Source organism: Haplochromis burtoni, unplaced genomic scaffold (genome assembly GCF_018398535.1).
Source record: "Haplochromis burtoni strain Fernald_Lab_line unplaced genomic scaffold, NCSU_Asbu1 Contig_64, whole genome shotgun sequence".
In the NCBI taxonomy this organism is placed as follows: domain Eukaryota; kingdom Metazoa; phylum Chordata; class Actinopteri; order Cichliformes; family Cichlidae; genus Haplochromis; species Haplochromis burtoni.
In genome coordinates, this window is record NW_024582425.1 from 1,550,640 (window position 1) to 1,568,104 (window position 17,465).

General features: G+C 38.8%; 2 protein-coding genes across 4 annotated transcripts; one reads left to right on the forward strand and one right to left on the reverse strand.

Moving 5' to 3' along the window:
* Nucleotides 1-103: 103 nt before the first annotated feature.
* LOC102307001 lies at nt 104-4,743 on the reverse strand. 2 transcript variants are annotated; one of them, XM_005923713.3, is made up of 5 exons: nt 4,536-4,743; nt 4,095-4,202; nt 2,928-3,077; nt 1,196-1,798; nt 104-1,057 (listed from the first exon to the last, which is right to left on the reverse strand). In XM_005923713.3, exons 1-5 carry the CDS (start codon nt 4,579-4,581, stop codon nt 138-140), a joined length of 1,827 nt encoding a protein of 608 aa, XP_005923775.1. In that variant the 5' UTR covers nt 4,582-4,743; the 3' UTR covers nt 104-137. The 2 variants fall into 2 exon arrangements, with proteins under 2 accessions (XP_005923775.1, XP_005923776.1); XM_005923714.3 differs by having other exon boundaries at nt 4,386-4,743.
* A 1,783-nt stretch (nt 4,744-6,526) lies between these two features.
* Nucleotides 6,527-15,633, forward strand: tap1 (transporter 1, ATP-binding cassette, sub-family B (MDR/TAP)). Of its 2 annotated transcripts, none has more exons than XM_005923715.3 (13): nt 6,527-6,659; nt 7,442-7,774; nt 8,643-8,871; nt 9,538-9,652; nt 10,005-10,135; nt 10,318-10,523; nt 10,658-10,855; nt 11,529-11,657; nt 11,732-11,926; nt 12,000-12,173; nt 13,851-14,010; nt 14,112-14,248; nt 14,332-15,633. In XM_005923715.3, exons 2-13 carry the CDS (start codon nt 7,454-7,456, stop codon nt 14,551-14,553), a joined length of 2,217 nt encoding a protein of 738 aa, XP_005923777.1. In that variant the 5' UTR covers nt 6,527-6,659; nt 7,442-7,453; the 3' UTR covers nt 14,554-15,633. The 2 variants fall into 2 exon arrangements, with proteins under 2 accessions (XP_005923777.1, XP_005923778.1); XM_005923716.3 differs by lacking the exon at nt 6,527-6,659 and adding an exon at nt 6,727-6,903.
* The last annotated feature ends 1,832 nt before the right edge of the window (nt 15,634-17,465 follow it).

Below are 17,465 nucleotides of genomic sequence, written 5' to 3' on the forward strand. Positions count from 1 at the left end.
AATTGTTTCAGCTACATCGAGACAACTACACTGCTTCAAGAAGTGCAAATATAAAAGAAGGATCCACCATCAAGTCTCAAACAAACGGTGTATAATACAAAGTTGGTATTAACTTGGCAACAAACACCAACATTGGTCTACGGGTCACCGACTCTCTCAGGTTGTTGCCCTGGAGCTCCTCTTTCCAAGCAGTATTCCTCCCAAAGCTCATTAAACAAGTTTCCAGTTCCACCAAAAGAACAACACTGGTCCTTTTTGGAGTCACACAATCTTAAATTCATTTTTTTAAACACAGCACAGAAAACCTGGCGTGAAAGCGGCGCTGTCTTCTGATCCACGCAGTGGCTGTAGTAGTACCTGTAGACCTCGGACATGTTTGAGAAGACTGGCTCCAGACAGAGCTTAGAGGTGGACGTTCCACCACAGGAAGGTGACACTTTTGGTAAACTCTCTAGAAACTCCTTCAGGACTATATGCTCAGAAGCTTTACGGGATTTCCTCTGCATTCGCTTCTTACTGTTCTCCTCCGAATCGTCTAGCTGGGAGGCATTCTGGGCCCAGTTAAGCACTGACCACTCTCCAATCCCCAAAGTGGAGAGGAACATTTTTTTGCAAACTTGTTTTTTATCGCCATCTGCTATCAAATGATATCTCATTGAGACTGATCTTCTAGACTGAGTCCACGGTGCACGGGTTCTTTCCACCGGATCACAGTCCACAAGCCCAGCCACATAGACCTTCCTCTGAGTCCAGTTCATACACTGCCAGAAAGCAGTGAACAGCCCACTCCGCGTTTCGTCACTAAAGTCAGCACAAAAACGGTTCGATGCCCTTTTGCAGGCACCGGATGTGCATCTTGGCCCCATTGACCTTTGAGCTTTAGTAATAGCGGCGCCATCTTTCTTTCTCTTGCTGGTGTACGGTTTTCCCTCCATCCTGAGTTGCTTCTGACGATTTTGTTTCCATGTTAGTGGTTTTGCAACTCTGGATTTCTTTCGGATTGCCCCCTCTTTTTCTGGTAGCCTGTTTTTGTCTTTGTCAGTTGCATTCATGTGTTCTGTAAAAACATGGGAACCTTATTAACATGCACGTATCATTATTGAGATATATCTCATTGCTTCTGCCAAAACTTGTGTAAATCAGGTCAACGAGTTTATAAAGTAACTGATAAACAGTCAAAGAAAAAAACACTCACCTTGAGTAACTACTGCAGTGTTGCTGTCTACAGGAGGGGCAGTCACAACTGGCTTTTTTTCTGACTTGCTCTTGTTTGATTCAGTCTTTTCTGTTACCCAGTTGAGCACAGACCATTCTCCAATCCCAAGCGTGGACAGGAACATGGTCTTACATACTTGTGTCCGTTTACCATCCACCATCAAATGATAACGAAGTGACACCGATCTCCTTGAAGGCAACTCCGCAGCCCGAGATCTTTCCACAGAGTCACGATCGACTTGTCCTGCTACATAGAGCTTTCTCTGAGCCCAGTTCATGTGCTGCCAAAATTCATTGAACACCTTCTTCCTTGTTTCTTCAGTAATTTCACTACATAGCCGATTTGTCGCTTTTTTGCATGCATCCGAGGTGCATCTTGGTCCTATGGCTCTTGGGTGTTTGGTTACAATCTCACCATCTTTCTTGCGTTTGCTTACATATGATTTTCCCTCCATCCTCAGCTGTTTCTGCCTGTTTTGCTTCCACTTTAATGGATCTGCAACTTTGGCTTTGGTTATTTTTCTGACAGCGCCTGCTTTATCCAAATTGGTGTTTCCATTTTGGGCAACCGTATTAAGATGTGCTGTACAAACAGATCAAAAAACAGAAAAACTTTTTTGTTGTTATTTTTCATTGCTAGCACTGGAGGTCTGGGATTTTTCAGAAACAATGAAACAATGAAACAATCATTCATGTTTAAACCCTCAAAATCTTTTCTCAGAAATATTGGGGATGTTTATTGGTCTTATTATTATTCTGATAGCACTCAAGCATTTCAGTTGAATGTTCATGGCAAAGAGACCAATTCTGAATACATTAAGAGAGGGAGATGGAGGGCAATGTACTCATCCCTAGTGAAAATTGGGTAAAAATGTGTCAACTGCAGTGGACCATAAAAGTCTCCAATACATGGCGAGAGTTTGGATGGAGACACTTAGTGAGATATTTTATTACACCAATTCAAAAAAGGCACCGAGGAGGTCGCGGCTTTGTGGGACCTCTGGAGCTAAACATTATCATATCCTCTGGGGATGTAAAGTAATTTTGGTCCTGTATGTGTAATCATATAAATTTTGTTTATGGATCTAAAATCCCCTGTTCATTTCAGTGTATATATTTGGGAGCTGTAAACACGCAAAACTGGAAGAAGTCTGATATGAGACTGTTGGCAATTCTATTGGTTGCTAGCAAAAAAGCCATTACAAGGAAATGGTTAAAGGTTGAACCACCGTCACAGGAGGACTGCATCAATATAGTCAACGAAATCTACATTACGGAAAAACTATCATTCACTTTGAGGATTCACAGTGACAAGTTCTATGAGCAACGGTCAAAATGAACCGAATATGTTAAACCAATAAGATCTGACTTTTTGTAAGGTTCTGGAACTACGAGTGATACATGGATTTCGGGGACGTCTAGGCCCGGTGGCGCTGAAGCAGCTGACTTTTCTATTGACCCAAATTAATTTAACTATATACGTAAAAGTACATATATTAAATAATAATGGATACATGGATAATAATAATAATAATAACAAGAATAATTATAAAAATATTATTATAATAAATAATCCACCGGTGTTACTGAAAATTAAAAAATATATATATATATCAATTGAATGTTCACAAAATTAACTTTTTATAATACTTGCATGCACACTTATACATCCAAGTAAAGGTGGATGTACATTAACTCTTATCTGTACTTACTAGTGTCAGCACCCACAGGTGCTTGGTGATGTACAGGAAATTGGGAGATCATCTGCTGCTCAGATATTGTCATTGAGTGGGACCGTTTTTTACCCACTCCATCTTTGTCCATGTCAGATTTCCTGCTTGCATCACCGACATGCAGGTGGTCTATGTAGAGAAGCATACATTGTAACAAGCAGCAATGAGTTGACTGTCCAGAATTCTGTCAGCAGTAACTCTCCCCCTAGTCTCCACATGTAATTGTGCACACATCAACAGCCTGTTTTACATTGTTGTAGCCCACATTCATGTTCAGTAAATATGTCTGTTTGTATGAAGCTTTGTTTTGTTCTGTTTGCTTGTATCAATGGCTCTGTGGATTATTGAGTCAATTATAGGCTCAAACTCAGGAGGCAGGAATTGAACTCAAAATGAGCTTTAATGTTGATTTCCCAGGTGATAAACAGTCCAGAATCCACAAGACAAGTTACAGAAAATAGGACATCTATACATCTACACAGTAAATACAAGGGCTACAAAGACAAGGAACAGGTAGCTGGAGGGATGAATCAATAAAGGTTAAAAACACAAGACTATACAGAAATAACCCTAAAAAAAGAATATTAACAAAAATGAGAAACAAAGAAGTGAAACCCCAGATACTCAGAAGCTACTAATCAACTGTAATCAAATAGACACTGACATTGACCCTTAAATGAATAAAAATAATCATTTAAAAGTGTAAAACATGCAAACACGTTTTTTTGTGCCTTACCTTGTATATTTGTGTGTTCTGTGACTGGTAAATAGTCACTCGTGCCCCACAGGAATATTTGAATATGAAATATTGATATCATGTTGGTAACACAAACTGTGTACTAAAGATAATTCTTCTCTTTGTATGGCTTTGGCATACTTGGCATACAAACCCTTTTCACTTCCCAGCACTCACATTTGAAATGTAACATCCTTGCTAAACAAAAATATACTACTAAACCTATACTTCTTATTTGAAGTTGCTTTAAACGTTCCAATAATATAATTAAAGTCTTTAGCAGTGACCAGAGTGGCCTGGGATTATGTTACAATTTGTGAATTGGTTAAGTCTGCCTCTGCTTGTTAGGACAGGTGAATACCTGATATTTTTCACATTTCATTAAACATTGCATGAGCTCATATACCCACCTGGTGGGATGTGATGCTGCCCAAAAGTCTCAGGGACTGTGGGTCCGTGGACTGGGGTTTCGGGGGTGGGTTTGGGAAGAAGACCAATATCCTCCATTGCTGCAATAGCTAAAACATGAAAAAGAAAAGAATTATTATTGTATTTTGCGATTGATTTTAAAATCGCAATTTCTCCAGCCATCTTTCTTTCCCCTCTTAGGTCATCACTAAAATCAGCCTGAAACCCCGTCAGCGCAGCTGTTTACTGTGCACAACAAACCCATGTGGCCAAATCCAGATGTTTTAGCTTACGTAGAAGTAGGCGTTGCTGGGCCTGAGAGTCACGGAAAAACTGCAGATCGAGAAGCTGCTCCTAACGCGGTATATCTGGCTAAGCTCTCAACCCTTCATGCAGGCTGAAACCTTTAAAACGACACATTTCTGGCGTTCGTGTTTGCTTACACAGCGTTATACATTTGAAAACGTCTCGTAAACCCGTCGCTTCCATCCAGACCAGCTCACAAATGTCCCCGCTGCCAACTGTTTACTCCATCGCGGCTCTGGCAGCGAAACTCCGCAGCAGTCAAATCAGTTAACTCGACTTTTATTTGGCTAAATGTTCATAACTGTATGCTCTGAGGGGCTTCTCACAGGCAGCTGCCATGTCTGAGCATGCGCATCCAGGCTTTCCAGGGTACATATACAAGTGACTTTGGTGTGACAGTTTATAACAGAGATGGGAGCTCGGTTTCACAAATGTATGAATCACATATGTGTAAAGTTACGCCTTAATTTCAGCCAAAGGGAAACAAAAATGAATATTATTGTTGCAAATCCCATAAAGTCTTCTGACAGTATTCTGATGCAGGCCATCTATGCAAGTCTGACTGCAAGGATTATTTATATCATTCAATTCTGTGGTTACAAAGAGATTAATTGCTTTAGTTTGCACTAGAAGAACAATAACAACAATGAGCCTTACTACTTAAATGATTATTACTTTTTCAATTTTTAAATGTGGTGTCCCGTATTGATTTTTAAATTAAAACTCTTTAATCAACCCACTGGCAGATATGTATAATGTTCCTGTTTTCAGTGCTCACAATGTATTTGATTGTGCACTGAATTTAAAACGAGTGAAATCTAAAAACATGTAAATATGCTTTTATATACTGAAACCTGCTATGAAAAAAGACAGTGTAAGAGCATCATTCTCCATAATAATAGGTCTAATGGGTCAACATAAGGGTTCAAATTAGAATTATTCAATGGCTGCTCTCAGTTCAATATTTACCATAGTAGCCTAATTTATTTACCAACTGTGGTTTGCACCATTGCCTCACAGCAAGAAAACCCTTTGTTCAAATCCATCACAAGGCTGGAGCTTTCCTGCAGGGACTTTGCATGTTCACAACCCTAAACTGGATAAGCAGAAGAAAATGAATGGATGGACTTTCCTTGATTTTTTTCATTTAGTAAAGCATTCTACTTTTGAACAGATTACTGTGGATTTAATTAACAGTTATGATTACTAGGTACTAAAACGCTTCATTTTCTCCAAAGTTAACCTCAGTGAACTACAGTATAAACATGCTGCATACATTTTAAAGAAATCATTATCCCAAAAGTATGTTTTATACTGCTGCAGTAGAAATTTCGAAAATATTTCCCGACATAGAAACTAGAATACAGTGAAAACACAAAAAGGGATATTGTATTGGCTGAATCCAGTTTGAATTAGTTTAGAATTCTACATTTTAAACTTAAAACTTTTAAACTAAAAGTTTTTTTTAATGCAATAAAGGACTATAAATCTGTCGTTTTTTAAGTGCTGAAGTGTAAGAAATTGACCAAAGATGTATTTTATTGCTTTTTTTTTTCTCAAAATAAACAGCAAAGCAAACACATGCTTTGTGGTTTACAGGGGTTTACAAAGAGGGTTCCTAAAATAGTAGGAACACTTTTAGCTTTGCTTTTTCCAGCCATCAAACCGGAAAGAAGGGAAAGGAAGGAAACTGTCAGGGAGTTCAAAGTTTCTGTTGGGGGTTTCAGTGTCCAAGACCAGGCAAGAGACAAAATGTGAATGTCAGGCAGGCAAATCAGGCAACAAATAAGCAGCCGCAAGGCAGGATGAAAAGAGGAATACCTCAGAGGAGGTTCATGTGGCTATTATTGGATGGGTTTACACTCAATGTAAACCAGTAAAGATAATTAAACAATATATATCAAAACTACATCACAAAACAATATACATAGCTATTTAGTCTACTATTGCTTCTGGGACCAGAATGCATGAATGCATGAATGAATGAATGAAGAAATATGTGAAAGTATAAAGATATATATCCAAGCGATTTATGTAATTACTGTGATTCTAGCTGTTGTTCATTTAAAACGAGTAAAAAGCTCATGCAATTGTACCTCCTCGCCACATGGGGTCGCTGTTGGACTGATTTTCATATCAGGCACATCCTATCAACTTTGCAGTGTTGGTGGCAGCAGGCACTCCACACACTGAAGTTATTCTTCAAAAACAAGTTTTCTGAGTAGTAATGTTGAAATAAAAACGTCACGGTTTAAATAAAGGTAAGTTTTGTTTGTCGTTGGTCTTCGGTAGGAGGACGTATGTGGGACTTTCCATTCCAAAAGCTCTATAAATAGTTAGTTTCGGTTTCAGTTTTGCCAGTCAGTGGTTGTCGGTTCGTGACTGAACAGGCTGCCGGTTTGTAGATATTAAATTAACGTTATTTACTTGGTCTGAGGTTATATTCGAGTTTTTCAAAGGTTTGGGACGTTCGTCGAAGCAAATAGGTCGTGTCAAGGAAACCGAGTAAGTAGGTTGGATTTAAGGGTAATTATAACAGTTGCTATCCCCTGTAAACTCATGTAGTATACGCTATCAATGCTGTTTATGATAATAGGTGTCAACATTTGCCATAATTGTTTGTGTTTGTGTGTGATGTTTGGTTTATTCACGGAGCCATTTCAAAGAAATCATCAGGGCAGCAGAAAATGAAAGTAAATGCAATCGGCAGCAAAGTGAAAGTAAATAGGGACCATTGTCCTTAAAGGGCATTCAAAATGTAGGCCTGGTGTTTGATGTTTGATCATGTTTGATCCGTCAGTCCCATCCACCCAACACTTATAGACGTAATGTCACTCTTCCAGGGGGAAAAGGAAATACTCTAGTGTACAAAGACTAGTGCATGGTGCGTTATAGCGTTAATATATGAGTATAAGCTGAAAAAGTTGCTTTAAAAAAAGTTTGCCCACTGGTGACACATAGATCATCCTTATTTTATGTTTTTGCATGTTTGCATATTTTGCTGATATTAATACTCAGCTGTCTCTGTCATTTGTTTTTGCAGAGTGTGTGGGTAATGCAGAAGATGAGCTACTTTTTCCCGGTGCTTTGCGTGTGCCTGGATGTGTGTGTGGTACACACCATCCGCCTGGCCCAACTCTCGCCTCTCCTACTCTCTCATCCATTCATCACCCTATGGGTAGGAGCCCTGACCAGAGCCTCCCTCCTTGCCTTCCTGGCCTTCACCTACCCTGGAAGCCTACCATGGACTAAAAGCTTCGAGGGGATCCAGAGCTTAGGGGTCCTTTGCTTCCACTTCCCAGTGTACGCTACTCTTCTCTGGGTGCTGGGGCAGTCCACCATGGAGGAACTGTGGGGGTGGCACTCTTGGGAGAGGGTGAGTGTATGTGTTTTGTTGCCTACCATGCTACAATATGTGCAACCTTGGTGAGCAGCAAGAAGGAAAATATGAATTCATTACCTAATACACTTTGAGGGGACATATCTCAATAAGAAATGTGCTTTTCTTTACGTGCAATAGCTATCTGTGAACTGCAGGATTCTTACCAGCTACTTTGAAGTGTAAAATGCATCACACAAATCTTATGATAAGAGTTGAAGTTTATTGTTCTATATCAGTAACTTCTCCTGCAGCAGAAAGTTGTAAAAGTGCCAGTTAAAAGTGCAGTATCAGTAAGAACAGTCAAATATATTAGATAATGAAAATATCAGGAGCATTTAGCTGAAATAAGAAGTATGAATACAAGTATTTGTTAATGTATCTATAATCTACATTTTTTATGCTATTTGTACTTGGAATCTTTTTAAACTGTGTTACTGCTATTTGTGGCCACGTCCTTTACCACTGTTATTGCCACCCTGGAGGTCTTCAGTTCTTCTTCTTTTGTTTCATGACAGAAACCACTTAACAACTTTGTGATTGCTGCCAGCATGGATGGGATGCATAAATTGTTGCTTTCATGTCTTAAGTCTGATCAGCAGACAAAACACACATTTACACATTAATATAATGAAAAAGTGAAAAAAAAATTTCTCTATATGTGTTTATTAGATTTCTAGTAGTAGATCTCTCAGATAATTGAACAGTTTCCAGTGTAATTGAACTTTTTTTGAGCAGAAAATAAAAATAATGCATAAAAGATACTCAGCCTGGAACAAGATCTGAAACCAAAACCAATTTATTTCATCTAAGCTAACTAAACACACGTGTAATGGTTATATTAAACCTGTCCTTTGTCCTGCAGGTGTTACAGGGTTATATCGTGACACTAGTGGCTTGGCTCTACTGGAGTCGGTATGTGTCATCTCTTTTGATCTCCTGGGGCCAGTACATTTCATCTTTTATTAAGAGGACACCATCTCAGAAGCCAAAAGAGGAGACTGGGGCCTCTCTGAAGAGACTGATGGGATACATGCAGCCCTTTTTCTGGCGCTTTGTTGCTGTGCTGATACTTGTCTTTCTCTCGTCTTATGGTATGTGAAATAACACCTTTGAAGTGGGGTCTGTTGCGCTTCTTTCATTCCATCGTATTTATAGTATCACAATTGTGTATTCTCATATTAAACATCATCAGAGTGGCAAATAATGAGGTTAGCATACGTGAAAGTAAACCCTGTATGCAGAATGTCATGCTTCAGACTCGGTTTCAGATAGTTTTTTAAAGAGAGGGAGAAGGGTGATAAATGTGCCCGTTCCAGACAGTGAATTACCTAGAGGGTTGCATTAAGGCCCAGTATAAGATAAATAAGGATTATTGTGAACTTTGAATCATGTGTGGAGCTCCTTTAGTAGAGTCCAAGAATACAAATCTGGAGCCTAAAGCGTAATACGCCTCTTTTCGTTTAAATTAAAGCATGCATGTCCTTCTTGCCACTACAGTGTTTTGAAATTATATCCTGTAGTTATCATTGTGTTCGTGTCATTGTCCTCATGCTGGTAATTTAAGTATAGGAAAAAAGGTCTTGTTTTCTGCAGCACTAGCTGCATATCTGTAATAATGCCAGCAACATGAAACTGTAATTGTAGGCAAATAAGGAAACGTAATCACAGTCCACTGACGCTGCTGAATGTAAAAGTTAACCTGGCAGTTGGGCTTTGCCAAAGATCAGTATGGTGATAATGTTAACACCTGCTTTCAGGTGAGATGGCTATTCCTCAGTACACTGGACGCATGGCTGACTGGATCATGAATGAAGAAGCACCTGACGCCTTCACAGAGGCCATTACAATCATGACACTAATGACCATTGCCAGGTAATACAACCTTTGTCTTCTTTGGTTATTAAAGTTGGTTTTTAAAAGGTTCTCTCCGTTTACTAACGCAGAACGATTTAATTAGAATAAATAAAAAACATGTGATCTGTTTGCTAAAAATTTCAGGGATTTTTTTTAATACTCAGAAATGAACTGAAAGAGTGTTGTGAGGATGGTCAGCGTTAACCTAGGATGCTTTTTACACCCGAGCTCCTGCTCCAACCCATGTAGTGTAGTTTCAGTCACTTCTGAGGATATGTGTACAACAGAAGCTTAACAAAAGCTTAAAGATATGGCTGTAATAATATTTTATGTACTTTTAGTGTAACTCTTCCTCTGCTTTATGTCTCAGTGCTGTGCTCGAGTTTATATGTGACCTCACGTACAATATCACCATGAGCCGCATACACACCTCGGTGCAGGGAGTCGTCTTCCAGGCCGTGCTGAAACAGGAGATCGCTTTCTTTGATGCCACTTCAACAGGTAAATTATGTACAAACTGTATACAAGATTAATGTTTCATTAATTAATAACTAAAACCCTAAAAGCCAATCTCAGTTTCCTCTTAAAAAGTTTTGTGAACTTGTTACAAATAATCCAGAAAAAAGAAGTATATATACACTTAAAATGCGATCCCTTTAAGAAGACTCATGCTGTACTGTTAGGTGAACTGGTGTCACGGATTACCACTGATACCAACAGCGTGAGTGAGGCTCTGAGCGAGGAGCTGAGTCTTCTGATGTGGTACACGGCTCGTTTCGGCTTCCTCTTGTTCTACATGGTGAGCCAGTCATGGAAAATGACGCTGCTCACATGCATGGGGCTGCCCATCATCTGGGTCATACCCAAGCTCACCGGACGCTTCCACCAGGTGATGTGAAAAATTTAGCTTTAATTACTTGTTGATCAAATCTCCTCTGATCAGTTACAATAGTGACAAATCAATAAAATATGTCTTGTTTTACTGAATCAAACTGTGTAGTTAAATTTTTCATTATATTTCAGACTATTGCTGTGCAAGTTCAAGAGTCACTGGCAAAGGCTAACCAGGTGGCCACAGAGACCTTCTCAAACATGAAGACAGTGAGGAGTTTTGCCAATGAGGACGGTGAGACAGAGAAGTACAGACTGCGCCTGGAGGACACTTACGCCCTTAATAAAAAGGAGGCAGCTGCCTATGCGGCTTCTACCTGGGCTAACAGTGTGAGTTGAACACTGATCTATGCTACAGAGTATTTGCAGTTTTTGTTTAGCCTGACTTGTGTGAATATGTGGCAGTGGGAGTGTCTAAAGGCAGCTAACGAGACATTTAAACACCTTTTATTTGTTGTTTTTATAGCTAGAAATTGTAACTGAGATAAATACACAAGGTGAAATCTGATTATAAATTTCAAAGAGGATCTATTGTGCTTTTCGGTGCATGCGAAAACATAAATGCAATCAGATCTGACCTTTAACCTGCCTACTCCTGCTCCTGCTGTTGTGCTGTAAGTTCAGACCTCTGGTAGTGTCTTTGTTGACAGAGGATGTTAAGCAGTGCATTTCTCGCACCTATGAATATATATAGGCCTTGTTATTAAGAGGCCAAACCCATCATTATATCACACAATAAGCAGTTAAGGAGTGTAGCAGATACCAAACATTTGTCCAGCTGCAATCTTTGGTGCTTATTATATTCTCTTGTTTCAAAGTGAAGTGCATAAAGGGCTCTAACTTTAAATCACACAAAGCAAATTTCAATAAATCTAAAAGAGGGTACACCAAGGTGGTACACTGTAAATGTAGACTTCAGCATCACGGTCAATTACTCATTAATACTTAATGTAACTCATTTTACAGTTGATCACTCTGTAAGCTGTTGTTCTTGTTTCTCCAGATGACTACCCTAGCTTTGAAGGTATGCATTCTGTACTACGGGGGCACACTTGTGACCAGGGGGGCCGTCAGCAGTGGAGATCTTGTGTCGTTTGTCCTTTATGAGCTGCAGTTTGCCTCTGCTGTTGAGGTGAGCCATCGGCCAAGAAGAAGCATAAATGGATGCTCACTTTTTCCTCTTATTCATGACTACTTCTCTTTCAGGCTGTCATGCGATATTACCCACAAGTGAAGAAAGCAATTGGAGCCTCTGAGAAGATCTTTGAATATTTGGATAGAAAACCTCAAGTACCCCCAGATGGTACTTTGGCCCCTGAAAATCTTCAGGGACACATTCAATTCAAAAATGTTACATTTTCATATAATGGAAAATTAAATGAAGAAAATCTCGTCCTTAAGGTATGTACTAATTTGTCCTGTGCATGTTTTACTTCAAGTTAAAGCATTCCTTAAAATATACCTCTTTCACCAGAATATATCTCTGGAGGTAAAGCCAGGCCAAATCACTGCCCTCGTGGGTCTTAATAGATCAGGGAAGTCCACCTGCGTGAAGCTGCTGGAGAGGTTTTACCAGCCTATAGGAGGGGAGATTCTCCTGGATGGCAAACCACTGAAAAGCTACAAAGACCAGTACCTACATGACAAGGTTTGTGAATATCAGATATTTAATTCCATTTGTGTTTTTATTTATAATCTTTGTGCTTAACGGTGCCATGGGAAACACTCAACGCAAACATTTCTTTGGTTTGTTTACAAGAAAATTCCAGAATGCACCTTTAAAGCTGCATTAAGTGGGGTCGTTTTTTTTGGCCACTGGGGGAAAAACAGCTTATAAAGCTAAATTATAAGCTGTTAAGCTGTTGCTCTAAAATTATTAAGTGTGATGCAAGTTCTGCATGCAGTATTTTCAGAAGATCGATTTAATGCCTAAACATTTCTTCTTTAAAAAGATGAAAGGTCAATAACATCATATTTTAGCTTTAAAAGACCTGATCACAGTGGAAAAACAACAGTAAACACTTTTAGCCTGTTGGGACCCACTGAGGATAGTTTTCAGGGCCATATGTTTCTGTATATTATTATTTTTTATGTTTTTTACTGGGATCAAATTTTACTATATCTTTTTTAGAAGAAATAAATGCAGAGGTATTATTGTTTTGCATTTTCTAACTAGTATTTCTCTTCATGTTATTTTTTTCAATTTAGTTTAATCTCATTTAAAGCCAGATTTACTAATACTTTGTGCCAATTGGTTTAAAATAAACTGCTGTTGGTATTTACAAAGCGACTGCGAGTAAGAGGTAAGAACTGAGACATGTTTGTGACTGACCCTGTTCTGTATGTCTTTCTGGGAGTCCCCTACTGAAGGAGCAAAACATAGGGAGAAAATCTTTTTAATCAAGCACGTAAAGTTATCCTTTTTTTGTGCTTGATATTTAAATGAACTGACTGCATCCAAATTTAGAAAACAACGCAACTTTTGTACATCGCTCAGAAAAAGTAACTACTCCTACGAATACTGTTTTACTATTTGGGGACTGCGTTCACACGCTATTTTGCCCAGTTTAGTATATCTGGCCCTTAGTTCCCAGAGTGGATTTTTAATATAAATATAATTACAATTAAAATTGACCAGTTTCATTGCTAGGTTTTTGTTATTATGAAAGTAACTGACTCGCAGTCACAGGGACACCAACCGTCCCAGTAACTGTATGCATCAAACCCTCATCAGACTCACTGTTAGGACAAGTTTGACCAAAGGCTAAAACAAAATACATTTCCTGTATATTTTCCTTTTTTTTCAAGTGTCTAATATTATTTCAGTTCTTTCCTTTTTATATAAGTGTATTTTATTTAATTATTTTTAATTTCAGCTAAGTATTTTCTACACCTAGTTTTAGTTTACTTTTAGCTAACAGTAAACTTCAGCTGGGAACAAAGACATCATCAACATCAACCTCTGTGGCTATTCACGCCTAGGGGTTTATTAAGTCCTCATGCCACAAATTTAACTGCTAAACTGAAGTTAAAGATACTAAATAAATCCTGTGAATTCTGTATAAAATGGAAATGGAATGAAATTAGCCCCTGAGCTTCAGCTAATGATGACAGGGAAGCATTTTCACAGATTACTAAACGTTTTTCCTCCAAATTCCTGTTTAAATTCACTCCTTTGTCATCTGTCTTATCTTGTTATAAGGATACTTATTTGTGCTTTTTCTTAGCTTTAATCTGCAGCTGATTTCTTTGAAGGCCCTGCTTAGAGTCTGCTGTGAATATTACACAGTCACTAATATCCTGTCTTCGTTCTGTTTGCTCACAGATTGCTGTGGTGAGCCAGGAATGTGTGCTGTTTGCTCGCTCTGTTCGAGAGAACATCAAATATGGCTACGAGCATGCCTCTGATGAGGAAATGTATACGGCTGCAAATCTGGCCAGCGCCCACAAATTCATCATGGAACTGCCGAATAAATATGACACAGGTTCGACCCAGAATCTCAGCGTTTAACGGCACCACAACATTTCATATTTTCTAAGGCCCTACCTAAGCAAAAGTTTGTTGGTACATCCCTCTGTTTCATAGATGCCGGGGAGAAGGGTGGCCAGGTGTCTGGAGGCCAAAAGCAGCGTATTGCTATTGCTCGAGCTTTAATCAGACGTCCTAAAGTCCTGATTCTGGACAATGCCACAAGTGATTTGGACACAGAGAACGAATATCAAGTAGGAAATTCTTCATCTCTAGTGATTTTGCATATTTCTCAAAGCTGTTTTTCCTTTAAAACCATAATAATTGTGCTCTACAGGTCCACCAGGCGTTGACGGATCAAGCAAAAGACTGCTCCGTGCTGTTGATATCCAACAAGATGAGTGTTGTTGAGAAGGCCAGTCACATAATTGTCATCGATAGAGGGATGGTGAAGGAAGAGGGCAACCACGAGGAGCTGATGAATAACAAAGGCCTTTATGCTGGCCTGGTGGAAAAGCAAAATAAGAGCTGTTTCCGAAATGAGGAAGAATTGAATTGAGATGCAGTGAGAAGTGTGAGCAGCACTCCAGGAACAGACTTGCTGGTTTTAAGACTTAGATCTGATTTATGCTTCAGCGGGAAATCTACACCTTAACCTGTGATGTAGCCATAAACCCCTGCTAACCCTGCAACCTAACCTGACATGCACCTCCAGTGAAATGTAACTACACATTGGGTGGATGCAACCCGAAGTTACTGTGATTGGCTTGTTCAGCATCATCGATTCCTCCTGTATATTTGGAGTGCTAGTTTTTCGCAGCAGTTTTTAAAGTTACGAGTGAAAGAATAACAGTGGTCACTTCAGTATAAGGAATAATAATTATAGCATCAATTTAAGGATTCACAAATGTCAGCAAACTCCTGGAGTGCTGAAACTGTCAGAATAGACATGAGAGAATGAGTACAAAGAAGTGAAAAACTAGAAGGACAAATATGTCTGACTGCGAAAAAAACCTGACCACTACAAATAGCAGCGACCCAGAAGAGAAAAAAGTCCCCAAATTACATTTTTTTCTATCAGCTGGCACCACATATGAAACATCAGGACTTGACCACACAGTAATTAACACATAATGCACCAGCAAAGGCATAAATGCCGGCAATGACGTTTAACCCACTTACGCAGGTTACGTGTGGGCTCTACAAAGATTCCCCGCAGAAGTCTAAACCAGGCCTAAAAGATGCAAAACTCAGGCTACATTTATATTGTAAATATTTTTTTTGCTGTGAGACCACCCCTTGTATTACAAAGGTTTGCTGGAGTTTACCCAGTAAGACTGTTGCACCTTAAAGTCCTTAAAGCTGTTATCTACCTACTCAGCAGTCCCTGAGAGTTGCATCCTGTCCCAAAGATGCAACCAGCAGACCGGTCCAGATAAAAATCCTCCGTCATAATAAAATAATGCATTTTCAATCAAGAAATCTAAATGAGTAAAGCAACTATAAACAATAATGTCTAGTTTTGGTTAAAAAAAAACATCAAATTTTCAAACAAAAAAAATCTGTATTATAAACCTTCATGCCATGATTGATTTGCAGCTTTCCCTCCAATGCTGTGATACATCCAGACATACAGTTTTAAAAGAAAAGGCACAGTACCATAAGCAGTTTAGCAAAATCAGTGGTAGTGGGTAGATTAATGTTTCTTTATTATTGTCACATCACCCAAACCCACATCCCTCTGGTGAGCTTTTATATCCCTTTGGGTGTGATTGAGAGAGCTCATGGTCACCCACTCTTTTGCTTCATACACTGTAGATGTAGAGATCAAGCAGCTAGATTCAGTTTACTTTATATTGCACTATTTAAAACTGTGTTTCTAAATGTTCTGGATGGGTTTATGTGTGTTTGTTTATTTTTCTGTACTTTTCCCTTTATGGATGATTCTTTACGACTCAATGTTCAAACTTGTTTGCTTCCACAGAAAAATATTTACACAAATCATGACTTGCTCCATTGTTTTTAATATTCAACTTTTCATTAGTAAATCTTTTAAACAGAGCTGTTCTGTGGTGCGTGTGATTTATTAATGTAAAAAAAAAAATTCTCATAAAGATGTTTTCTTTGTAATAGCGTTAAGTTGTTGCGGAAGGTTCTGGGTGCTTATGCTTTCCGCTTTTGTTGTATGGTAAAACTTCACAATAAATTATTACTGTTAAATAACATGTGGATTCAAGTAAGTGTTAATAAAGCAAAAGTAGGTTTTGCATTTTAAATTCCTCAAAGTTGCCACCTCTTGCTTTGTTAACAGCTTTACATACTCTTTCTGTATACAGCATTCTTAACACTCTTGTAGAAGTTCCCTCATAAGCCGAGCACAACTTGTTGGCTGCTTTTCAACTATTCCCAAATTAACTCAACTGGATTTAAGTCGTGACTGTGGTCTTAATGTCCCCTGTGCCTCACAGTGAGGGCCACACATGGAAATCCAATCTCTTTTCCTTTATTTTACAAAGATAATGTGTCTAGTACCAAAAATAGCACAGTTAAACTCATGAGGCTGAAGTCTGGATTCACATTGGTCAGTTGTCAAGTCATGTTTTTTCAGGCTAAAGCAGTTCTCTTCTTCATACTGGTCTCCTTCAGTACTGGCTCCACCTTCAAGGCCTGATTCACTCAGTCTCCCTCCAACAGCTGATGAAATGTGTCTGCTATTTGAACTTCTGGAGGCTTTGATGTGGGCTCTAATCTGAGGCGCTGTTAATGGGCGAGGATGGTAAAGCAAACGGAACTTCTCTGTAACTGGGAATTTCTAGTTTTTCTTTTTTTGGTTTGACCTACATGAGAGCCAATTTCATCAAGTGGAATAGACTTGGGGATGATTTAACACTTTTTGCACTTTTTTAGTTACTTGGAGACCAGGCAAACTTTTATTTATTCAACTGTCTGCTGATCAGCCATGCCACATTAAGATGAATTTTTATGGTGTGACATTCACTGTCTTCATTTGAATTTCAGAAGTCAGATGTCCTCGGCTTCCATAGGACAACAGGTTGGGTACATGCTGGACAGGTTGCCAGCCTGTTGCATGGCCAAACTAAGTTGTTATGTGTAGCTAAAACACTGGCTCATGCCTTAGGTACATCTTTTATGCTAATGATTCCATCATCATCATCATCATTTATTTATATAGCACTTTAAAAACACACAAGGGTGACCAAAGTGCTGAACAACAGAAACATCATAGATACCATAAAAATAATAAATACGATAAAATAATAAACTAGCGAAAACAATAAAATACAAGTCAGTCAACCACTGAATCAAAAGCCAGTGAATAAAAATGCGTTTTCAATCTGGATTTAAAAACCACTGATGTCGATTACCTAATGTGAAGAGGAAGATTATTCCAAAGCTTAGGAGCCACAATAGAGAACGCTCTGTCTCCTCTCAGTTTCAACCGTGATTTGG

Bases quoted from the DNA above. Each gene is read 5' to 3' on its own strand.
- LOC102307001 (XM_005923713.3), bottom strand. From the start codon at position 4,581: ATGGAAGCGACGGGTTTACGAGACGTTTTCAAATGTATAACGCTGT. The intron at 4,203-4,535 runs GTAAGCAAACAC...TTCATGTTTTAG, and splicing joins TTTCAAATGTATAACGCTGT to CTATTGCAGCAATGGAGGAT. The intron at 1,058-1,195 runs GTGAGTGTTTTT...ATGTTTTTACAG, and splicing joins CACTGCAGTAGTTACTCAAG to AACACATGAATGCAACTGAC.
- tap1 (XM_005923715.3), top strand. From the start codon at position 7,454: ATGCAGAAGATGAGCTACTTTTTCCCGGTGCTTTGCGTGTGCCTGGAT. The intron at 10,524-10,657 runs GTGATGTGAAAA...ATTATATTTCAG, and splicing joins TCACCGGACGCTTCCACCAG to ACTATTGCTGTGCAAGTTCA. The intron at 11,927-11,999 runs GTATGTACTAAT...CTCTTTCACCAG, and splicing joins AAGAAAATCTCGTCCTTAAG to AATATATCTCTGGAGGTAAA.